Source organism: Syzygium oleosum, unplaced genomic scaffold (genome assembly GCF_021117445.2).
Source record: "Syzygium oleosum isolate NSW1041296 unplaced genomic scaffold, Sole_v2.1 Sole_v2.33, whole genome shotgun sequence".
In the NCBI taxonomy this organism is placed as follows: Eukaryota; Viridiplantae; Streptophyta; class Magnoliopsida; order Myrtales; family Myrtaceae; genus Syzygium; species Syzygium oleosum.
In genome coordinates, this window is record NW_026607517.1 from 2,759,965 (window position 1) to 2,785,209 (window position 25,245).

General features: G+C 41.0%; 2 protein-coding genes across 5 annotated transcripts; both read left to right on the plus strand.

The window, feature by feature from the left end:
- Positions 1-1,687: 1,687 nt before the first annotated feature.
- LOC115672832 (proline-rich protein 4-like) lies at positions 1,688-3,763 on the plus strand. Its single transcript, XM_030594789.2, has 2 exons — positions 1,688-1,991; positions 2,796-3,763. The coding sequence occupies exons 1-2, from the start codon at positions 1,838-1,840 to the stop codon at positions 3,539-3,541; spliced, it is 900 nt and encodes a 299-aa protein (XP_030450649.1). The 5' UTR covers positions 1,688-1,837; the 3' UTR covers positions 3,542-3,763.
- Positions 3,764-5,017: 1,254 nt separating this feature from the next.
- On the plus strand, positions 5,018-23,185 carry LOC115672831 (uncharacterized). 4 transcript variants are annotated; one of them, XM_030594787.2, is made up of 32 exons: positions 5,018-5,332; positions 5,425-5,604; positions 5,773-5,868; positions 6,550-6,619; positions 6,817-6,950; positions 7,100-7,240; positions 7,323-7,480; positions 7,820-7,988; positions 8,069-8,167; positions 8,396-8,473; positions 8,559-8,618; positions 8,705-8,862; positions 9,479-9,680; positions 11,080-11,199; positions 12,249-12,334; positions 12,435-12,539; positions 12,762-12,860; positions 13,207-13,295; positions 13,767-13,915; positions 14,825-14,968; positions 15,055-15,162; positions 15,810-15,920; positions 16,900-17,007; positions 17,120-17,230; positions 17,401-17,558; positions 17,704-18,172; positions 18,520-18,627; positions 18,827-18,885; positions 19,962-20,346; positions 20,558-22,096; positions 22,315-22,522; positions 22,619-23,185. In XM_030594787.2, exons 1-32 carry the CDS (start codon positions 5,225-5,227, stop codon positions 22,717-22,719), a joined length of 5,910 nt encoding a protein of 1,969 aa, XP_030450647.2. In that variant the 5' UTR covers positions 5,018-5,224; the 3' UTR covers positions 22,720-23,185. The 4 variants fall into 4 exon arrangements, with proteins under 4 accessions (XP_030450647.2, XP_030450648.2, XP_056160789.1 ...); XM_030594788.2 differs by having other exon boundaries at positions 13,210-13,295; XM_056304814.1 differs by lacking the exon at positions 8,559-8,618.
- The last annotated feature ends 2,060 nt before the right edge of the window (positions 23,186-25,245 follow it).

The following is a 25,245-nucleotide window of genomic DNA, read 5'->3' on the forward strand; positions in this document are numbered from 1 at the left end:
TACAAAACCTTTTATTTTTGTGCCAATTTAGTCCTTCCGGTCAATTTTGACCGGAATTTGCCGACGTGGACGCCTGCCGGCTGGTGGCCGGTCATCAGCGCCGACGTGGCGCTGATGTGGACAACTTTAATAATATTTTAATATATTTTTTGAATTTTTATTTTTTTCCTTTTTTTTCTTTTTTTTTATCCCCCCTTCCTTCCTCTGGCGGGTCGCCGGTCCGGCGACCGGCCAGAGGTCAGAGGCCGGCGAGCTCGACCTCGCCGGCCACTGGCGAGGGCGGCGGCGGCCTCGCCAGGCGAGGGCTAGCCTCGCCTTGGTCGGGCGAGGCTCGACCTCGCCAGATCCGGCGAGGTCGGGCCTCGCCCAACCATGGCGAGGCTCGAGCCCTCGCCGGATCTAGTGAGGTCGAGATCCGGCAAGGTCGGGCCTCGCGACCATGGCGAGGCTCGCCTCGCCGCGGCCTCCGGCGAGGGCTCGAGCCTCGCCTTGGTCGGACGAGGCTTGACCTCGCCGGATCTGCGAGGTCGGGCCTCCTCCGACCATGGCGAGGCTCGAGCCCTCGTCGGAGGCCACGGCGTGGCCCGACCTCGCCGGATCTGGCGAGGTCGAGCCTCGCTCAACCAAGGCGAGGCTCGCTCGCGGCGAGGCCGCCGCCCTTCGCGCTGGGCCGGCGAGGTCGAGCTCGCCGGCCTCGCCAGTGGCCGGCGAGGTCGAGCTCGCCGGCCTCTGGCCTCCGGCCAGAGGAAGGGGGGGACCAAAAAAAAAAGGAAAAAAAATAAAAATTCAAAAAAATATTAAAATATTATTAAAGTTGTCCACGTCGGCGCCGGTGACCGGCCGCCGGCAGGCAAGCGTCCACGTCGGCAAATTCCGATCAAAATTGACCGGAAGGACTAAATTGGCACAAAAACAAAATGTTTAGGCCTGAATTGGCACCAATTTAAAATGTTTAGGACTTAATTGGCACCAAAAAAAGGTTTAGGACTAAATTGGTATCAATGCAAAAGGTTTAGGACTGAATTGACACCAAAAAAGGTTTAGGACTAAATTGGCACTAATGCAAAAAGTTTATGACTTTTTTGGCATTTTTCTCCACTTATTGATCCTTACATAGTCATGCCGGCGACGCATGGGAACCTTTGGGTCGGTTACCGAGCCTCTGTCCATCGGTCCAATGGCATACTGGGATGCGGAAACCTAGTCCGCACGTAGTCTGCTTGTGATTGGTCTCAAAGGCATGTGCTGTCATTTTGGCAGTTCGGCATTGAATCGTATGACTTGGCAAGATAATCGGTTAGACACAATACACTGGATTCACATATGAATGGAGTTGGATCCCCATCTGTTTCTCTCAAAATGCCTTAAATGGTCGGGTACCAAGAGCTGTTGGCTGTCGGGTCAGCAAAGTACGAAAATACAGAGTCACACATTCTCAAGTTCTGCGAGAGCGGAGAAATCAATACCTCCCTGAACCCCATCTCTACCAGAAAAAGCAGACTATTAATGACAGCAAGTGAGCTGTCTTGTGTATGAGCTGGTTCAACAGAAAAAGGAAGAGCCTTTTTCTTGGGCAGTTGGGGAGCTTACTCAATAAAGATTATGGTGGCTTTGGTGCAAGCAAGGAAAATGGTATGTGCACATTACTGTCCTATTCACTCGGGAGGAACATGTCGAAGGGTTCCCTAACCTCATGTGAGGCGAATAACGGTGACACGGTGTGAGGCTTTTGCAATCTACTCTAAGCCTCTCAGGATCATTATATAATGCGGTCCGATGGAGCTAGTTCAGTCATCCTTAACTAGAATTTTCTCCGCCACTCCACCGTTAAGTCCCCATGAGGATTTGTCCAGCGCTTCTGTGCTGCTTGGTGTCCTTGCTGTTTGCTGCGAGGTTCTGCCAGGGAGATGAGGACAACGTTGAGGTTCTTGGCATAGGAGAATGTGCAGATTGTGAACGGAATCACATTGATGCCAAGCAAGCCTTTTCAGGTACGTCAATTGGTCCTGTCACTATAAGCATTTTGCATGTTACACATCCAATGGCGGTAATTTTGGCCTTGCGCCAAAGTGTCTAGTTTACCTGATGAGCTTGAGATGAATCGTTTGGGTGCATTTCGCCCGCCGAATCAAACGAAAACGAAGTAGGATGCAAGTTTCTAATTGTTTGAACCTTCTCGCAAGCAAATTATTCGATCATGTGTAGCTTACATTTTGGTTTGAGCTATCTTTCAACTGCCCCTGCAACAAGAAAATCACCCAGTGTCCCACTACAGTGCTCATGACCGAATCACCTGTTTCCGAGATATATTTTCTTCCATTAAAACATACTCTAAAGTTGATGTCTGCATGTCATACAATGTACCGTACTTTCATGTTCTAGAACGGGATTACGAACAATCTTAGGGAGGAGAGCATGATTAGGTATCATCTGTGTACGATCATGTTCATGTCTTCTTTGATTGAATCTAATTTATTCTTATTTGGACAGAGCCATCTGCATATGGTTAAGAAAGTAAACCAAGCGACAAAAATTTCTGGAATCTCAGTGAAGTTAGTCCTATGATAGGCATCGTCGCTTGCCTTGCTTTCTTAACCGTAGATGCCAAATATTTTTGTTTTTGCAAATGCATGCAATGTAAGAACATTGAGCATGCAGGATGTGCAGACAGAAACACATGCCCTCAGGCAACACAAAAACAGATACCTTTATCTCACTGCAGATCCATCATAAACTCATAATGAGGTATTCGAAGCTAATGAGACGACCAATTTAATGATATTTTCTTATTTCAGGGATTCGCGTGTCAATCGATTGCCTCACGCCCAAAGGAGAATACAAGAGAAGAGGAGTAGGAGAACTGAATGAAGAAGGGAAGTTCAAAGTACTGCTTCCTCCTGAGATCTTAGTAGACGGGAAGTCAAAAGAAGAATGCTATGCACAGCTTCACAGTGCAGCGGAGACACCGTGTCCCTCTTATGGCGGTCCCAAGTCCTCCAAGATAGTTTTCAAGTCCATTACTCATGGAAAACATACTTACGGGTTGGCCGATAAGCTAAAGTTTTCCCCAGTAACGTGCGCTTCTGCCTTCTTGTTGCCTCACTTCAAGCACCCATTGCCTAAGTTAAAACCACCTGTGAAGGGTTTCGGTCATCCACTATTCCCTCCAAAGAAGCTTCCTCCTCTCCCGCCGAAGGTCTTCCCTCCTATATATAAGAAGCCTCTCCCTCCACTTGTACCGATATATAAGAAACCGCTTCCACCACTGATACCGAAATACAAGAAGCCCCTTCTGCCACCAATACCAGTGTACAAGAAGCCAATTCTTCCATTTGTCCCTAAATTCAAGAAACCACTTCCTCCGCCGATACCGATATTCAAGAAGCCTCTCCCACCTCCCATCCCTGTTTTCAAGAAGCCGCTGCCACCGCCTTTCCCGTTCGTCAAGCCCCCTCCTCCATTCTATAAAAAGCCGTTCCCCAAGATCCCTCCCAAGCAACCCGATTTTAAACAGTTGCCTCCCTTTGTTTCGCATCCTTAAAAGAGTGTTGAAACATGATCCTCAGGTGTACGAGGAGGAACTTCGTTCGATGAAATGAAGGCCGATTTGAGAGTTTTCGCTCCTGCAATGATGCCTTAATAATAGGAGCACTGTTAGTTGTGTTGTTGGAGAATCATGAGATGAGAGGATGAGTGAATAGCAAAAACCAGTGTACTGTTGTTACTTATTTATGCCAATAATGAGTTGTCTGTGTGTGTGACTTATTGCATTTGTAGTGCCTTATCTTTCGAACCTTGTATTGTGAAGCAATTATGCCTCAAGAGAAGTGTTACCTTCATTCTACGACCATGATTGATGAGATTCAACACCATGTCTCTAATGTAAAACAATTTTAAGAGCTCTAACATATCAGCCATCCATTTCTCCATTTTTCTCTGAGTAACTCAAATCACCTATGGTCTCTACAAGCTTATCAACAACTCTGTTATGATCTTCCAAATGGCCTGTTGCAATAGCTTTTGGCTCTTCACCATCATATGATGGAGTGATATTCCCTTGAGTTCATCAAGCATACTGGGCTAGAAGCACAAGTCAAATAGATTTACTAGCATGAATCAGTCCAGAGAATCATCAATAGCCTGTAATCCCCTCGTCGGGCACATCATACTAAATCAGTTCGCCTAGCTCCCAAGTTGGTTGGCAGTATTGCTTAGCAATAGCATCAGGTTACAAAGGAGAATCGCAGGCTAATAAAGGTAAGGTACAGAGTTTTCTCTCGAGTGCATTTAAGACTTGAAGTTGAGGCCAAAGAAAAGAAAGAAAGAAAGGCATTCTTTACTGACTAAAAGTGGCTGAAAAAGTTTGGCGAGGTTTCTTCGGCAAAAAATCGATAAAGAATCATGCGCGAGCTCGATAAAAAAGAGCCAGTTGAATCAATGTGGGATGCTCGCTGTAACTGCTACTGCATGGTTGAGAACTGAAATGTCAAGATCTCATGGACACGAATATCTACAAATTCGTTTCACGAAATAAAGGAGGTAGTGGCACTCGATCGGTCCATGCTCTCCAGAATAAGCACTTTGAATGACGTTTTGGCCTGTCGAGAAAGTGTCATGTTTACCATTCAAATCATCATAATTTAAGTCGCGTATAATTCATTTGAACGGCCGACACTGCAGTAATAGAGAAATTGAGCTTTGAGATTGAATGCTTGTGCTTCGTGGAAATGAATTGATGAAAAGCATATTCTCGTCATCAACGAAAATGTAAGGGCATAAATCGCTGTTGATGACGAAAGTGTTTTCCGTTCACAGATTTTCCTAAGCGATGCCACTCACCAACAACACATTAGCACAGAACCAAGTCCTGACAGCTGAAGTTAGCCATGTACCAAGCTATGAGACTCTCTAAAACGGAAGCTGACTTCTGAAGTTCAAGCCCAAAGTCGCCAGACCAAGAGCAGAAAAAGCCCAAGCCTTTGGTCCAATTTTTCAAAAACACCCACATCTTAAACCTCTCCGGCAGTCGGAATCTTGAGCGGGCACTCTCCCTCCTCTTCGTCGTCGTCGTCCTCCTCTTCTTCTTCTTCTTCTGCAACATTCTTCATCAGTTGCAAGCACACTGAAGCGCCAAAATCAAAACCTTTTCAATCTCCCTCTCCCCGTCTCCCCTCCCTCTTCATGTGATCCAGCAGTCGGCACCATCTCTTCTTCTTCGCTTCCAATGGCGACCGCCAAGTCCGTCGACGCCTCCCTCTGGTGGGACCCCTTCTCCTCCCTCCTCGCCGAGCTCGAGGACGCCCCCCTCTCCGCTGACCTTCCTCCCCCTCTCGTAAGTCGCTCCTCCTCCTCTCGTGGGCACTTGTTGCTTTTTCAGGATATTGGCGTGCGATGAGGCTCCGGGTTTTGTTCGCTTTCGCTCAGGTGAAGAAGCTGGAGGAGAACCGCGGTTGGTTCCTGGGCACCGTGTTGCTGTTTCGGCCGCCGAACGCGAAATCGAAGGAGGCTCTGGCATCCTCGCAGCAGCAGCTTAAGATCGGTCCCCACGAGCTGACTGTGAAGCCCGAATCGAGGGACAAGGCTTTGGCCGTCAGTTCCTTCCTGGTGAGCCCGATGGCCGAGCCGATTCTCGGCATTCCTCAGATTGAGTTATCTGGCCCTTGTTTATGTTTTTCGGTTCGAGTGTTGGTTTAGGTTTTAGAATTGGGCGGGATGGTGCAAAAATCTTTTTCTCGGTTGATGCGTTATGGAGTTTGTGCTTTCCCGCTGTAGGGTTTGGATGAGGTGCAATCCTACATTCTTGTCGAGAGGTCGATGGAGCGCCCAAATGCTGCTGATGATTTGTGGGTTCAAGAGTTTCCGCACGCGGTGAGAGGCTTTTGGATGTTTCTCCTTCTGTATAGACATCCCTTTCTCTATTTGGCGTTCGCCGGCTTTTGAATCAGTAGAAATTTTTCTACTTTACAGTTCTTGATCCTATAAAATTGATCCAGTTTGAGTTTTCATTCTTTAGCCTATCGACCTTGGACGAACATGGTGGATGAGATTTTTTCATGTGCTAGTGCCAATGATGATGCATCCCTTACCCCCAGAGCATTGCTTCTGATGTCCTTTTCCTTTTTAAATATGTACTACTGGTCGATTTTTAGTGCGGTTCAGTTACCAAGAATCTACTTGTACTCTGACCCTTCCTTATCCCCGTAAAACAAATATGCGCATATAGTTCACCGTTTTCTTTCTTTTTTTTCCTTGCTTTGAGTCTCTCTTGTTAGATGGCTACGATGCGAACTTCTTGCATGTGTTTGCCTAGCTAGGTTGCCTGGTGTTTGGCTGAGTTGCTTGATGAAAAATCAGCTAGTTGCAACAATGTTGTTATGAGAAAACAGGGGATATAGTTAATGGACTAGGGTTCTAGGTATTAGATATGGAGAGCAGAGGCTTGTTGGACTAAAGCTACTAAAGTATGAATTCTTGACACTATATTCTCGTTCACTCTACTTTTTTAACATCTTGCACTTGTTAATCACAAGCATCGCTTTTAATATGCAGATATTGCTTCAGTATTATATTGAGAGGCAGTGCTTGCTGAAATGCACAAGGAGGATCCTGACACATGCCTGTATGTTATGACTTGTTCTGATTCCCTGTTTGACTCTAATTCTTGGCTGTCTTGGTCATATAGCAAACTTTGGATGACATGGGTTTACAGAACCACATCGGGGTGCATTAAGCTTATTGCATTGCGGTGCTAATATCATGCTACATTGGAAATTTGCATGCTCTCTCACTAACTTTTTGCATACTCCTTTTGTGCAGTATGCATCAAAGCTAGCTCTGGGGAAAGTAACGTTATTAGGGAAGAGGCAGTTGAATTGATTTCTATTGGATTGGAGAGTAAATCTTTATCAGCCTTGGACACACTTCTATCTTCCAGTCACCCTGAGCAGATGGTTTCTTACGCACTCTTTTGCAACTTCATTACTTGTTACCCATTTTTGGACACGTGTCCAGTTTTTTAACTGTCTTGACAAGGCAAGAACTGTTTTATGACACTTTTTCTTGTTGATAATTCACGTGCATTATGTCTGGTCTTCCCTAGGATGTTGATCTCTTCACTCTGTGGGCTGAGGAGACACTAACAGAAGTCAATCTGATTTTGGACATCTTGTTCCTTATGTATTATGAGTCTTTCTGCACGTGTAATGGTGAAAGATGGAGGAAGTTGTGCACGCTCTTTAAGGTTTGTTATGGTTCTTGTATAGCACGATTTCTTATAATCAAATATTCTATAATTTCCCTCAGTCAGTGAAACTCTGCTACAGGATACCTTATCTGGGTCTTATAACTTCGAAAAGCTGGCTGTGTCAGCTGAAGCAGTGCATTCTTCTCACCATGCCAAAGTTCAGCTGCTTCTAATACTCATAGAAACCCTTGACTTGGAAAGTGTTCTTCAAATGGTTCATGACGGGACGCCTTTGAGGTTAATGCCTACTGCATGGTTCTAAATCTCTTCAATGATAGGTTTTCCACAGTGGAAGTTGGTTTTTTTTAAATGTTTAATCTGTAAAAGACGGTGGGAATGTCTAGCTCTGGATTTAATCTGAAACACAACACCATTGGTTTAAAATGAATCTACAAGCATTTTAGTGCCTTGACAAGTCTATCTTTTTGCTAGCACAGATTTTGTTACGTTTTGTTGTAATGGGATTTTTGCGTACATTTTCTAGATGGTTCTATTAGTGAAGTGTGTCTCTGGTGTAGGTTCTGCGTTATTTCTGGTCTATTTACTTGATCAAGTGGAATTCCTTTTGCTACTCAGGCGGGGTACATTTGTCTTCTCATTGACCGATATTCAAGAGATGGATGCGCTAGTGTCAAGTTTCAGTTCTTTAGCAATGAAAGAAGCAGGCTCACTATTCCTTACTTGGGCAGTGTTTCTTCGACTGATTGCATCACTTCCTGGGAATGAGAACGATAATGTGCTAAAGGCATGCCCTTTAATTGTTTACCATGATCAATATGTATTCATATGATTATCTTGACTCTGATATCTTTTATTTGATTTTAGGATATTGATGACGTGGGATATGTTCGTCAAGCTTTTGGAGCTGCATCATTGGAGTATTTTCTTGAAATTCTTTTAAATGATATACTGAAAAATTTCGATGTAAGTTTCTGAGTTCTTGTCCTGTGAGTGCATACTGTGACCAGATTGCTCATCTGCTCTGTCCCTTTTCTCTCCAAAGACTTTGCTTATGTTTCTTTTTAAGAATTATTTTCGTTGGATGTGTATTTTGGTGGCATCTCGATACCATTTCTAGTTCAATAACTGTATGTTTAAGTTTTCTTTCTCACATTTACACTATTCTTACTTGTATGAATTTCCCTTATGCAGGGACCAGTAGCAGGCTATCGAAGTGTCTTGAGAACTTTCATTTCTGCATTTATTGCATCGTACGAAATCAATAATCAGGTATTGGTTGTGTAATTGTTTAGTAGCTGATGACAAGTGAGATAGTCAATCATGGTTTACTTATACAACTTTTACTAATGTGCAGCTAGAAGATAGCACTTTAAGTTTGATATTGGAAATTCTTTGCAAAATTTACCGTGGAGAGGTTTGGATGTGTATTGTAATCTTCATGGATACTTTAGTGCATGAAGTTAACCCGTCCATGATTGAGAGGTTTCCTTGTTAATGTAGGAGTCCCTCTGTATGCAGTTCTGGGACAGGGGAAGTTTTATTGACGGTCCCATTCGATGTCTTCTTTGTACTGTAGAAGGTGACTTCCCCTTTAGAACCATGGAACTCGTTCGATTACTATCATCTCTTTGTGAAGGACATTGGCCTGCAGAATGCGTGTGAGTGGAATTCTTTCAGTTTTACAATATCTGCAATTGGATGCTTTTTTTCTTATACATATTTGAGCCTTGGATATTGTGGTGAAGTTTTTATATATGTGTCATCGTTGGGTACCATGATATTTGTTTTCATTCATTTCACTTGAATGCCCTAAGTTGTGATAGTGTTTAATGGTCTGCAATATATTTTAATGATATGAAGATATTGATGAGAGAGGTCATAAATAATGAAATAGGAGGGGATAAGAGAATGTCTCCATTTTTTGTCACTTTCTTTATAATCAAGTCTTAATACCCTTTTGTCCTTTTGCCTCAATTAGAGAAAGTTCTTTTATCCTGTTCACTTCTATTTCAGTTTTAGTGAGCTGTAAACTTTTCCATAAATTCCAGAATATGTTGGATACAATAAAATCTTCCAAAATCAATTTAACCTCACAAATAATGCAACTTAGTATGAGTGCGAAATTGGCTTTGCCTGTATCACTGTAGATTTAAAGCTGGTAAAAACGCTAATTCTGTTTGAAAGAAATTCTTTACTCTTAATATTTATTTGCTTTACTTTCTAATCACCACGCCACTTAGATCACCCCTATTTACACCATCAATTCTTTGGCAGGTTCAACTTTCTAGACAAATCTGTTGGCATATCGTCGTCTTTTGAGATTGATGACCATTCTCTGGTGGATGAAACCTCCCAGACCGTAGAGACACACTTACCATTGCAGGTTCCTGGTATTGAAGGCCTTTTGATTCCTGCTAAAACTCGAGGCCATGTTTTAAGAGTAATTGGTGGAAATACTGCACTTGTACGCTGGGAGGTAACTATATGAAAGCATTGCATGTTAATACAGTGTGAGTGATGTCCCCACACATCTAGTTGAGGATGATGCCTTTTCTTCTTTTTAAAACATTTCTAACTTTGAAGCATTAATAGCAACAGGAATATTGGCTCCATGACTTGATTGCCTCATCAGGAGTAAATTCTATGTACCATAGATTCAGTAATAAGTCTAAGAATTAACTTTTGGATATAGCATGGCCATTGCCAACTTAGATCTGGAGGGCCTAAATCCCTCATTCAGGACATTGGTGTTTCTACAATGGATTAAAGCGGGGTTCATATCTGTATAGGCTGATGTAAATAGACTTCATTCTGACTATTTATTGTGCATCCAATGTTTCTTACATTGATTGTGTATTAACTGGGCGATTACTTATTGATGTACGGGTCTGTTTGTTCTACTTCAAGGAAAGTCAAAAGTACTTTTTTGCTTTCCCAAAATTTAAATATTAGCCGAATTTTAAAAAAACCTGAAAAACATATATGCAAGTCCACATGTCAACATTTATAATACTGTGAAAGTTTTAGGTGCTTAGGTTAAAAAAAATATCGAAGTATGTGCGTCGCAAAAATTAGATTAAGCAAAAGTTAAAAAGGAAAAATTCATACCAGACATTGCCGTCATAGATTTTGTCCATGGAAGGGTGGTAAGACCTTGGAAGATATGAGTGGTATTGAGAAGTGTCTTAAAGGTTGAAGCAACCTGTGATCTTTTGAGCTTCTTACTTGGTGCGTGTATCTTCATTGCGGATGCTAGTATTCTCTTGCTTTGTTAAGTTTTTGCGTGAATAGAAGACATAGTGTTCCTATATAGCCCCTAAGGTTCTACATCTTGTGGTCGCAGTCATTGCTTTCCCATTATTCGGTTCCTTAGCTGAAACTTTGAGATTACTTCCATTTAGCAATTACATTCTATGAGTATGATAATTTGCTGACTGGTATTATTAAGTTCTTCCCTTTACTACTGGTGAGGATGTTGCCATTTGGATAACATTTCTCTCTGTGTTTTTGGGAAGTAACACTGTTGTTATATGTGAGATTTAATAGGACCATTGCCCAATGTTCTTAAAGCTTAAGTTGTTAGATGAAGGCGTGGTTTAATATTTAATTACTCTTGCACTCCCCGTCACGCTTAGTCTGGTCTTTTGCCTAGCACTAAGCGTGGACATATTTAATTGGAGAGGTAATTGGGGCTTGGAAAGATTTGAACTCAGGACCTCCAGCTTTGATACCATGTGAGATGACCTCTGCCGACTGATCTAAAAGCTTAAGCTGTTAGATAGAGGCATGGTTTAATATTTAATTACTCTTAACATTATATAAGTGGCAGTTGATGTCGTTGCTACCTTTTGCTGACAGAACCATTATTGGTACAGTATAGGCAATCAGGAATTTCTGTGCTGCTCCTGCATTTGGCTCAGAGGCTATACGGGGAATGCACCGAGGAGATAATTCATATTCTTGACCTGCTCAATCGAATGGTGTCTTTTAACATGGTAACTTCTTGGAAGTGTTTTTGTTGTCTTCTGGTGTTGCAGTAATTGTTGCTTGGACTTGATAGTCTATGCCTGATGTATCATTGGAGGCGTCTTTTGCTTATGTTTTGTGAGAACCAGTTGGACTAGATGAGATCCATGATAATGTGGTAATGAACTGAAACTATGGGGAAATCTGGTTGAAGGAGATGCAGGCTTATTAAGCAGGCACTGAGATGGTTTTTCACAACAATGCCTTGATGCGTACTAAGCGTCTATTATTCCCACCTTTGGGATGGGTTGCTGTCACAAAAAGATTCTCAGTAGTTCCTCACGATAATCAGAATTCTTGACTATATTGAGCTAGAACAAATTTTCCTTCTTGAATGCCTTGATTCTGTCCAAAGAATTTCCTGCTGCTATAATGCCTTGATGCATACTAAGTGTCTATTATTCCCATTTTTGGGATGGTTTGCTGTCATAAAAAGGTACTCCGTAATACCTTGCAACAATCAGAAATTCCTGACTATATTAAGCTAGAACAACTTTTCCTTCTAGAAAGCATCAGCTTTCATTCTCCCTGTAAAAGGACTCCATAAAACAGGCTCTAGAAAGCCTGTACATTGCCAATTCTCAGATGCATTTGTTGGAGGTGGTTGGATTTCCTGTCAGGAGGACCGTGAGAAGAAGTCTGTTGCTGACTATCAATAAGCCTAGAATTGGTCCTTCCTAGGTTGATGACCAAATCATTAATGGGGATGAAAATCCGTGCTGACCGATTATGTCTGCTTTTCTATTCCTGACAGGACTAGTTGTTGTCGCCATGTTTTCTGTCAACTAAGTTTTACTGGCCTCATAAATTTGTCTCCACCATTCTAGCCGTGGGACTTCTATGCTACATGAACATTTATGTTTTAGGTGTCTATAAACCAGTTGTCAATCTGGCACAGCACAGGTTGTTTGTGAATCAGGCACTTGCATGAACACATCTGTGATGCACGTTATGAAATTTTTACTCTGTTTTAGGATTCATTTATAACAAAGTTTTTGTATCGGTCCATTATTTGCAGGGCCTTTGTTTTACTTTGATGAACATTAGGAACACATCATATGTGCAATCAACTATGACAAATGCAGTGACAGAATATAACATTTGGTACATTGAATTGATTTGGTTATATTGGTTCCTTGTTCCTTCTTTTCCTGTTATGTTTTCCTTCTTTATCTTGGAAATTCTTCATTTTTCTATCCTGCAGGGTGGTTGAGGTGATTTCTTCCTTGATCAGACATTTGTATCCCAGCTCTAGTAATGCTGCAACCATCTGCATGGGTGTCAATTTCTTAGCAAAGATGATAGAGAGGTACTTCCAATCTTTTGTCCTCACGTCTCTTCATGACCTTCATGCTTGTCCTCAGTTCATCATAGATTAGAAGATCTGCTCATTCTTAGATTTGTTGTTTGTTTGAAACTTTTAATGCTATATGTACTGGAAAAGAACTTGGATTGCATTTGCTTGTGCCATTGCATACAACATGAGTTGGACCTGTTCATAAGCATCTCGTTCTCTTCTTTTTGATGGCAGTTCCCCATCTAGCGTTGCGGTGGTGGCTCTGAAGGCAGATATGTTTGATGTGTCCTCAAGTAGAAGTTCCTTTGATGGTGACTATAATGGTTCGTCCAGGTAAAGAGTAGATGACTGCTTTCCCTGTAATTCTGAAGAAGTACTAGATTCAGATTTTGTTGCGTTACTGGACTAATGGCTTGTTGGCTCTGACGCTTTTTTCTTCTAATCACGGTGCCAAAAGTGTATGCAATTTGGTCATGTGTGTTGCGTTGCGTTGCATAGGCATAGTTTTTTGTGTGCTTGCACTAGTTTGTTTTGTGATGAATGTTATTCAAACTACTTTAATGTGCCCCATATATCTGCTATTGTTACTTCTACCTCTGAAAATTAATTGGAAGATGAAGACTATATTGACTTATCTTTTTTTTTTCTTGTGTTCCTGCACGCCACTTACTCCTCCTAGCAGATCATGGTTGCTTTCTGGGAGACTGGCAAAGATGCTATTCGTTGATTACGAGCAGAATGATTATGACTGCTCACTGACAGTATCAGGTATAAAAAAAGATTGAATTATTGGTGTGTTCATCTTTCTTTTCTAAATACTTTGCTTTGCCTTTTCTTCTTCTCTTTTCTTTAACTTTCCCTCCCTTTGGCATATTCTTTTGCAGTTAGTCTCACTGTAGCTTTTTTATGTTTCTAGACTATTGTATCAGTGCATGTGCTGCTTAAATGCCTCTTTGCTTGTTTTTTTCTCAATCGATTCAGATATTGTTATATGCTTGAGATTGTGGACCAAACCTGTCTATGTGCTCAGTATATACTTGACGATCAACAGTGAACCTTAGTTTTGAAAAGCATTTGATAAAATTACAAGTATTTGTATAATGGTCATATCTCAGAGATAAGTCACCCAAGGGACCATCTATCTGTGCATTATAGTTAGTGTGTCCATTTCAATGCTTATGTGTGCATTTCGATATCCTAATTCACTTTGTTCTGATGTGTATTCTGGAACCTTTTCAGTGCTGGAATTCACTATGAAGCTTGTGGAAAGTGGATTGGAGAATGATGCTGTCCTAGCTTTGCTTGTTTTCTCCTTGCAGTACATTCTAGTCAATCATGAGTTTGGCAAATATAAGGCGAAGCATCTTCGTTGGAAAGTGACAATTAAGGTACAGTTTGAGCTGCCACAATTTCATTTATTTTCTTTTGATTCCAGGGTGTGCAGGTGTTTCAGGAATAGGGTTGTTAGTAATCTTTTTGTCACTGATGGATGGTGACAATCCAATGTTGGATAACTGCGTGGGTTTATGATAATGTCACATATTTGGTGTACTAGGGCGTTATTGACTCAAAAGCCAACCACTAGACTCCTCAAAGTATATTCTTTAACCAGTCTTGCTTTCTAAACCAAAAAAAAGAAAGGAGGTGCTCCATAATTGTATCTTAGTTTTCGCATCTTTACCTGTTTTTATGTGACTTTAAGCTGCTGTTGTGATGCTTGAGTTTACTCTTTAGGTGCCTAGTCAAAATTATTGATCTATCTTATAGCAAGGCTTATGTTTCCCATTGTTGATGTCATTTATCTAGTTACCAAGGTGTATGGTGCCAAATGCCCATAATAATTCCTTCTAATTTACCAAAATCTGTGACTTTGGGAGAATATGTTTGTTTATGTATGTACAAGCCAATTAGAGGGTTGAGAATGTCGATGTAATTCGGGATTTTGGGTTCTTTGACTGAGGCACGTCTTGTGATCATATGATATCAGAGGTGTGCATTTTAAAGATGTTTTCATGCTGATGATGTACACCTGTGTTCTGCAAAATTGCAGCTTCTGATCTTGAATTTGTCATATTTACCTGGAAGGTGAAATGCTTTATGTTCCTTTGTTACACTGTGTTTGTAAATAACCGACTTGTATTTGCCTCTGATTATATTGATTGGCCGATCAATACTAAGCAATAAAAAATGGAAATGCGTATAAAATTGAACATGGTATGCCACAAGGTTGGAGTTTTTTATGTAGGGAATTATGCTCCGATACCTCAATTTTTTAGTCAGTGCATTTGCTGATTTAGGTGCTTGAACTGACGCGGACATGCATTATGTCACTTTCCTACTTTACAAAATTCGGTGAGGCTGTCTGGGATTTACTGCTATCTGATTCTTCCATCCACAGCATGCTCTTTCGAGTTGCTTGTACAACGGCACAAGCTTTGGAGGTGAGAGATTTTGTCTATTTGCTGTCCAAGACTAAAGAGATAGCTTATATGGGTATTTTAACTGATCTGATCACATTTCTCTACAGAATCTTTATGTGAACCGTCTCTTTGAATTGTCGGACATTGAAGAATTACAGCTTGCCATCCTTTCTGCTTTAGACATTCTTTCTATGATGCTCTCTAGATCCTTGAAGGTGAGTGTAATAATCTTTACTTAATGGCATGCATAGGTATATAATCTTCTGAAGTAGAGCTGCTTTCTTAGAGTTCTTGCAGGCCAGTGGGATGGAGGAAGGCTCCATCTCATGATTGCAAAAAGGTGGCAGTTGTAAGGAGGAAAAATCAATGATAGAAAGAAACCAGAAATAGGAGAAAGTGTGAACAGTTATAAAAGAACTGTTGCTTCAAGCGTGGCATCCCCAATGATTTCATTAGAGAAACTTAGAGTGATTTGCAATTTCATTCTTGTACATGCTTATCACGAGTTGCATAATTTCAAAGCCTTTCGTGTGACTTGTATTCTTTGTTTGGGATGGGGGCGAAGGAAAAAAAGATGGGGGGAAGGTGTGGAAATTATGATAAATTTTGAAATTTTTGCGAGAAGAGGAGGGAGGTTTAAAATTTTCTCTTCACTTTCCTCTCTCCCGTGTTATCCAAGCAGAGCATTAAATTGTAGGACGGCAAGTGATTTCATATTACTGATTCCTCTTGTATACTTTCAAATCATGCGCAAGTTTTTTGCATTTGATGTGTTTCCAAGCAACTTCTCTCTCTACTTATGTTAGTTGACATTGCTTGTGTGACTTTTCTCATACCAATATTTCTGTGTTTTCTCTTTCAGGCTTTGTCTACTAGCCTTCCTGTCTTTCACCAAGCTGTGCTATCGTCTACAACCAAGCCAATTCCTGTCACTGCAGCTGTTATGTCTTTGATATCTTACTTCCGTAACTCTGTATGGGATCCATTTAAGTTCTTGACCTTGTTTTACTTTTATCCTCACAAATAATTATCTTACATCCGTAACTGTGTATGGGATCCATTAAACTTTGTTTTACTATCATAATTTGCACATCTCATGCTTGAACACGACGAGATTGTTCCTCTTTTGGAGACACTTTATTCACATAAGAAATTGTGATAACTGCTTGTCGGCACCTCCTAGAGAGACCTTTCTCTGCACACACATGTCATGAACCATGACAGTTGACAGCTCTCTGTCCACATTCTCTATCACTTGCTTCTTGGCCATCTGCATATGTCCTCCAGATTCTTCATGTAGCCCATCTCTCAGAACTATGCAAATTTCCTGCATGTCATTATTTTAATGTTTACTCCCATGGATGACAGTACATGGGAACTGTTCCAATGCTTTGAAGTGCCCAGCTGTGGATAATCTTTTATGTTATTTTTTACCTCCTATTTTTTTTAAAAAGTAAATTGTCTGCAATGTTGTATATAGTATAGTTGTTGATTCTTGAGTAGAACAAGGTGTGGCAAGCGACAAAAAACAAAAGATATTGATCGAGGGTGGAGTTTCGGTGCTTGCAGACTTAGATTGCTCCGACTTTCATTTGAAAAAAGAGTCGCATTTAGAACCAACTTGTCACTGTTAACCTTCTGGAAGTTACAGAATGACAAATTACTGTAAGTTTAACGTGGACCGTTTGGCTAGCAGTATGTATGATTTGACAAGTTTGTCTTAATTGGACATGTATTTGAACGAAAACCTGTTAACTGAAGCTACACAGCAGGGAGTCTTCATGGATGAAAACTGTCTGAATGCTTACCTTGCCTATGGTTTGATTTGCACCTAATATTTCCTAAATTGGTCAATTGGTTGATCACTTGTTATTCAGTCTTTTTATTTCCTGTTCACTGCATTGAATCTTTTATATTGTAAGAGATTTAGTGGATGCCTTTTATCTGAGCAGGGAATACAAATCGCTGCTGCCAGGTTACTTTCCATGATATTTATGGTAGCAGATTATGTGAAGCCTATGATATCTGGGATCGCATGCTTTAGCGTGGATGATAAGCAGGTTGGTATATTGTCAGTTGATCTGGCTTTTGCATTTATTTCATTTTATCCTCAAGTTGCAAATTCCCTTAATTTCCCCTCCGGTTGACTCTTTTTCTGTCATTTGGTTGCAGATGATAGAATTAAGGCATGCCATCAATTGTATTCTGCAGGAAAAAGCACATAGGAATGAAGATCTCTTCTTAGCAATAGTAAACCTGCTAACTTCTGCTGCACGTTTTCAGGTATGTTTTTGGGTCAAAATCTTATTGTTGGATAAATGTGGTGCTCTGACAAGTTGCTCAATCGAGGACTGTCTACATCCGAGAAAGGAATCTTCGAAATTTCCAATTAGTTTGTCTCAATTGCTGACTATTGGTTTTGACAGTGTTGTTTCTTTGATTTTCTTTTACAGCCAGCATTTCTTCTTTCTATATTTTCCGCCAAAGAGCACAGCCCTGAAAGTGTCGAGCAGTCAACAAATGATATTTCATCTCAAACAAGGTTTAGAAAATCAAGCCTACTTCATTTGCTCCTTCAACACGTTGAAAAGTCTAGTGAGCTCATCCAAAGGTATACTCTTTATCATGGTCTTTCATCCTGGTTTGATTCTGGTCACTTCATTTTAAATTTGCACTAGGCTTCACATTTTGGTTCCTATGCCTGATGGAGTTTAAATTCCTGCAACCGTTGATGTTGTTTGTTTTTCCTCTCTCAGCAATCCACAAATAGCACTGGCTTTTCTAAACTTCCTGAAAGCTTTGTGGGAAGCAGCTGCCCACTACAAAGATTTATTGGACTGGCTCAAAAGATCTCAAGACTTCTGGAAACATCTTTCTGGCTTCATATCTCTTGCAGGCATGGAAGCTCATCTACCTAGAAAGTTGGCCGGAAGGGAATGTCAAAGCCTTGCAAACAAATATCAATGTCAAAGTGCAATATTGGAAATAATGGCATGTGATATGTTCTTACAAAAGAAGTTGTCACATGCCAAGTTACGTATGATACAACTAGATTCGGCAAAAGTAAACGATGGAAATGCTGTGACCGCTGAAAAGTCGAAAGTATCTGATCCCCAAGATCCTACCAGCGTTGTATCTACCTGGTGTCAGGGCTCTGTTTTAGACAGCCTGGTCAAGACATATGCTTCATGCGGATATGATGGTGAAATCTGGTTCCGTCTGAAGGTTTGTTCCACCCTAATTGATATTGGTGCTCTTTCATCTCATTATGTAGTGATTTTTTTTTGTATTGCCTTGATGTGCTATTACTCTCTTTTTTGTTGTTCAAGGTTCATAGTCCACATTTTTTGCTGTGAAAACTCTCTATGACGATGGAGCAGTGTAGTAATGGGAGGTCTTTTACAAAATCATTCTGGGAATAAGCTTTTCATGTGACCGCAGTGCACCAAGAAATTGATCCTATAATTTTATTTAAAAAATTCCAAGGGATGACATTCTTTGGAAGTATAAACCTTGTGGTTTTCTCTTTGCCGTATGACTGTGGCTCCTTACAATTAAGTGAAATTCTTCAGGTTGCTGCCTCTCTCTTCGCAGTGCATGTAATGGCAAGATTAGCTGCTGGTGACACAGGAAGTTTGTCCATATCTTTAATTGACAAATTTCGACTTGTGTATAAACAGGTTTGTACTGTTTTTACCATTTTGGTACTATGCTGATGATTTGAGAACAGTGAAATTTTCGAACATTCATATTATCTTAGTAAAGCATTTGACATGACCTAGTGACCTTGCCAAGCACAAAGGTTTTCTCTTTTCACTTGATATTTTTTTGAGCTGATTTTTTGTCTGATTCCACTACATCGTGAATTTTGTGTCACAGATGAGCAGCCAACCTCCTTTTTCTGAACTTTTGGCCCTATACGGAAAACATGGCTATAGGTAAGAATACACAACCTCCTTTTCATAATGATAATGATTTTTTAAAGAGTGGATAGTTTCTACATTGACCACGGTTTGGTTGCCTTATTTACTTATATGGACAACGTCTATTTTGGACATTTCGAGTGTCTCGCCAACTTACAAGACTTGGTATATATCCGACATGTGGCTGGTTCGCCAATAAGATAACTTTGTAACATAAGATGTGGAGACTTGAGGAATTGTAGTGGTCATCACTACACTAGATGTCTTAATCCTTTGAGTTTGTCTTGTTAAATTACAAAACATGTCCATATTGCATGGCTACCACATCTTAAGGGTCCATAACTCTGAGATTATTTGTGAATACCCGATCCAAAACTTTACGTGTCATGCCCCAAAAGAGGAGTAATTAGAAGTTTACAATAGCTATTGCTCTCACTTGTATTCCACATAAGAGTTCCATTCCCAGCCTTTGTGGCACTTGGTTCTCACATTTTATGTGGAATGAAGCAAGCTGGAAGCATGGTAAACTTGGATCTTGCCCTCGTAGTAAGCACGTTCGATATTGTGACCGTAAGTCATCTTTCCACATAATGCAGAAGAGAAACGACAGGGTATCTATTGAGACTTAAGTTGCACTAACTAAAGAAGTAAAAGGCTGGCAGGAGACCTTAGAAAGAATCTCAAACATTTCACAGAATGCAGGTTGTCCAAAATATTTGACCTAACCGAGTTACCTATACAATCTTATCCTCTTGTTTTGGGTTATTTGAACTTTTACTTTCTGTTGATTTTCCAAGACAAATTTGGTCAGTCTTTCTGTTGGAGAAAGTGCTGCTCTCTCTGTTATTTTACACTGTGAAATCTTTTTGTTAATTAGATGCTGTCTTGATGATTTTGTTGATCTTAACTGAATATCATGTTTGGATGTTTTGTAGAAGGTAAGTCGGGGCATGTCCTTCAATCCTTGATGTGTTGGGATCTTATTTGTAGATACACCATTCTATTTGCCACTACAGTTCACCTTATTTCTTGGTTACTAGTTCACTTTACTATTACACAAAAATAGCATCTGATACTTTTTTTCTCTTCAGTGAAGGGAAGGAATTGCAAACTCTAATACTTAATGACCTTTATTATCAAATACAAGGTGAGTTTGAAGGTCGAAAAATCAGTCCCGGACCATTCAAAGAATTGTTCCTTCATCTTGTGGAATCAAACTTTTTGCAAAGTTACCGACAAGAACAAGGTGGCAGCTTTGCGGCGTATACCAGTAGGATCTACTTGTATAATGTTGAACGCATACAAGCTGATATCAGACTAGATTTATGGAATTATACGAGCTGGAGCGCATCTAAAGCAATTGCGGAAACAATGGTGCAGTGCATAGAGGATGCAAACTCAATGCTGTTATTCTCAAGTTCGAAGCTTTCTGCACTGAAAGCACTCATCACTCTCCTGAGCATGCACGACAATGAAGTAACTCAGTCTAGAGACTTGCAATCTTCTTTTCCTTTTTCCGAATTATGATATGTCTAATAGACTTCTTGTGCTAAATGTAGTACAACTCAACATGATCTTCATGAGAGACTCTTTCGAGCCATACGGAGCATTATTAATTTAACATTTGCCTATCTGTTCAGCCATTTGGAGCATTATTAATTTAACATCTACCTATCTGTTCATGCAGTCTGGCGAAAAGAAAGCTACAAGTGGAAGCATGATCTCTGAGAAACTTATTAGTTCCTGCGTATCTCACATATCGAATTGCATTCATTCAACACTGGAAAAATTGGCGCCCACCATGGAAGCTTCGGCAGATATCTTTGAGTTTCTTGCAAGCCAGGCAGAGTTGGTTATTTATCTCATCAGGAAAGTGCAAACAAAGCTCTCTGTACCTGTTTGTCTGCTTGTATTAAGGACGTGTGTTCCTGCGATCAAAGTGTTGAAAGACACCAGGCCAGCAGCTACTAGGTTCAAGACTGTGATCAATTTCTCTCTCTTGGTCCTGGTTTCAGTCGTGGAGTTCAGTCACTGCTGTTCAGGTGTAGATTCCATGGGAAATACAGAATTTGTTGAAGAAGGAGCTGAATTCTCTAATCTATGTCTGGGCCACTTACCAGTTCTCTGTGACTGTCTTACGATGCCTGAGCTTTGCACTGTTTCTTTGACTACAGCAGACTTGATACTGGGAACCATCTTGATGCCAACTAGCTGGTTCCCCGTCATAAAAGAACATCTCCAATTGCAGCATATTGTTCGCATGCTTCAGGCTAAAAATTCTCCAGTGTCATCTTGCATATTGCTGAAATTCTTCTTAACCCTTGCACGTGTGAGAGGAGGGGCTGAATTGCTTCTTAATGCCGGTTTCTTTTCATCTCTCAGAGTGTTATTCTCTTACATAGAAGATGGGAGGCGCTCCTCAGCAACTAATAGGGTTAGGGATGTTTCCGACACATCTGACAAAAATGAAGAGTCCCAACATCTTTGGGGACTAGGTTTAGCTGTTGTTACTGCGATGGTTCATTCTTTAGGAGACAGTTCTTCTATTGATATTGTGAACAACGAGGTACCTTACTTCTTCTTTGAGAAAGCTGATCTAATAGCCTATTATCTCAGTGCTCCAGACTTTCCATCTGATGATCCGGACAGAAAGAGAGCCCGTGCTCAAAGGAGACAAACTTCTCTAACTGCTCTGAAAGAAACCGAGCACACCCTTATGCTAATGTGTATTTTACTGAAACAATGGAATTCATGGACTAAAGCTATGAAAGAAATGGATTCACATTTCAGGGAGAGGAGTATTCATCTTTTGGCATTCATAAGCAGGGGTACTCAACGTCTTGGAGAATCTTTTAGTCGGAATGCACCTCTCCCTTGTCCTCCTATCGAGACAATTGAGTTTGAATTCTGCAAGAAACCGTCATTTGTCAACAGCAAAAACGGATGGTTTGCCCTTGCGCCTCTTGGATGTGTTTTTAAGTCCAACTTCTCTGCTGTTTCTACTGCTCTTATTGTCAAGGATCGAGCTGCTGAAAACTTAGAGACAATCTCCGCGACAAGATTTTCAGATAATGTTGCCTTGCAGATCTATAGAGTTGCCTTTCTTCTTTTGAAGTTTCTCTGTTTACAAGCCCAGGGTGCAGCTAAAAGGGCTGAAGAGGTTGGCTTTGTCGATCTTGCTCATTTCCCTGAGCTTCCAATGCCTGAGATTTTGCATGGTTTACAGGTATTATGATAAATCACTGCAACCAGTCCCGATATTTTGATGATATATGCTGAAAGCTATTCTTGATCTAAGCCACTCTTGCGGCTCTTACAGTTTTATTTTCGTTTAATCAAAGTGATATAGCGCATGGTAGATTCTTCTTTTTTGTGCTTTACTATCTACTTGCTTGTGGCCATTGCTTCTGCTGGCTTTTGACTTGCAACAACTCGGGAGTCCAGGATCAAGCACTTTCAATCATCGCGGAGCTGGGGAATGCCAGTAAAACAAGGCAAATGCATCCCGAAATCCAGAGTGTCTGCGAGCTATTGCTGCAGATATTAGAGATGGCCTTGTATTTGGAGCTTTGCGTTTTGCACATATGCGGTATAAGGCCGGTACTAGGGCGAGTGGAGGATTTCTCTAAAGAACTCAAGTCGTTTGTTAGAGGTAAAAGATGGCCACTACTTCCACTTAGTTTTAAAAACTTCCGAGACCGTTGGCTTATAGAACTTTAACCGTCTTCTTCTCCGATCTTCTGTGCAGTGGTGGAGGAACATGCATTTCTAAAAGCTTCATTGAACTCCTTGAAACAGGTAATCGCGCTTGTCTACCCGGGCTTGTTACAGGCCGAGGGATTGTTGTGAAATGGACATCTGTACACTACTAAATTATAGCTCCATAGGGTCTTCAATTGTGACACCTTTTATCTCCTTGGCACGAGAGGCTAAATAGATAGATCACGCACAGTCTCCACTCCGCCTTTTAGTCCAATGATGCCAATCTCTTCCAGCCATTCATTGGCTGTATACATTGAAGCATCTCGCTGAGACATGTTCCCCCGACTCTTTGGACATCTCCGGTACAGATTTCCGTTCTTTTTCTAACTGTGTGTAAAAATTTAACCGGGTTAACGGTTGAAGGACTGAGCATTCGAAAAAGTGTTCACGAGGTTAACTCACGGTGGAACATTTGAAGACGGGATGATGAAGTCTAGATTCATGTTGGGATGATTTTTGCTCCTCCACTTCTTGTCAGGAGTCGAACAAAACTAATGGTGGTCTCATTGGCGATTTCTTTGTGCCCTTTTGATAAAGCGCTCTGTTGTTGAGATGTTCGATTTCCTCTGACATGCTGATCTTTGTATATGCTTCTTCTCGTCTTATGATGTGTGAGTTCTGCTTCATCGAGTTCTTATTCAAGATTTTTCTGATTTTTACCAGTCTTATTAAAGAAAGTTCTGAAAGAGAAAAAATCGAGGGCATTGAAGACTTTGAGACGCTGAAGCATGAACGACGTGTGTTATGTTTTACGTACACCCAATTAGTGAATCCTCCAGAAAACATTGAATATTTCAACGAAACGAGCATATGCTCGACCCCGCTTGACCTCCGGTACCACGCCTTAACCCTGGTAAGGATTAACTCAACCTGAGTTCATCTTTCAACGGCGCAAATCTCTCCACGTGCTGCAATCCAAGGACGTCCACCCCATCCCCGTTTCTACATAAACCCCTTCTCGGGTGCATTTGGTTCGGCATTGTTAAACCCTTTGGGCTCTAAATCCACTTGGACAAATGCAAATGGTATTACGAGGAAATGTAGTTGCATCTCTAAGGACTTCTAAGGCAGGTTCGGAGGTGCATTGTGTTTTCGAAATGTAAATACAATTTTTTTTCTTCAAACTTTCCCCTCGTGCAATTTTCATAATTTCGAAAATGTCTCCACGTCACTAACAATCGGAACAACCATTAATCACCAACCATTGCCCACTGACGAACTCACAATCAGAACAACCATTAATCACCAACCATTGCCCACCAATGAACGGATAAAAAACAAAAAGCCTACAAAGAAATGGAAATCGACCAAAAACTTTACTGGAATCACGCAAAGCATCAAGATGAACATGCGGCTATGATCGACATTGAAGACGGAAAGAGAATCGATCGGTCCATCATTTTAATGGAATTTATCTAAAATCGTGCATCTTCAATTAGTGCATTCGATTACTTTCTCTTATGCTTCTTTGAGCATAAGTCGCGAATTTGTCACTCGCTCGACCTCAAGCGAGGCTGGCCGCTCGCAGTTGAGTTCTGCTTGTCTAATTTTGTTTCGTTGTGGGCTCAATTACTAATAGGCTTAAATCCCTTCAGGACCTAAGCTAATTAACTTATTGGGCACATAAATTCCACTTTATCATTGGCGAGATCCATGCCGACAGTTTTCCTTTAACCACTTCATTGAGAAATGTCGCCCATAATTAAATAGTTTGAGAGTTTTTTTTTAAAGAAAAATCCTTTACAAAGTATAATTTAGCGTATTTAAATCAAAGTTACTGTCTAATGTATTTTTAAAATACATTTTATTGAACACTACTTGCAATTTGGAAAATCCCTTTATCTCAAAGACCTTTGCATTTTCCTAAATACATTTCTCCAAAGTCGAACTAAATATTTTCTTCGACATCACGATTGGCGGAAAGCCGGCCGGATCGTGATGGAGCTCTTCGCGGACACCACGCCGCGCACGGCCGAGAACTTCCGGGAGCTCTGCACCGACGAGACGACGTCAGTAGCAACGGGAAGCCCACCACTACGAGGGGTTAGTGTTCTGATCTAAGGTTCATGTGACAGGGCAGCCGGGGACAAATGGATGGCAGTTCTTCATATGCTCGGAAAAGATGTCATGGCTGCACTCGAGGACTCACGAATGTCGTGCGGTGGTGCTCACCTGAGGTCTCACTTGAGCTCGCGCTCTCTAGTTCTTTATCTCACATTCCCAATGCCAAATCTTGTCTCCATTGCGCGGTGGCGTCGGATGATAGATACAATAGATGTGACCACCTCTGTAGAGGTCGCTGCCGACGAAAATGACAACCACCGCGGATGTTGCTCGCTCTCTTTGCACATTAATTCATGTTTCCCTCTTTTTTTTTAGGAATTGTTTATTTAATTTTTTGATATTTATTCAATTCTAATCTAGGTCTAACAACCACATTGTTTGATAGGATATGCTCATGATCTTTGCTATATCCAATCACCACCTAACCGAGACATATTGCATAATGAATCCTTGCATTTCTTATTTCATCTCATTTCATTCTATCCTAATCATTCTCCTTGTGACCAAACGTAACCAAAGTAGTTTACTTCTTGAGGTCAACTTCGACTC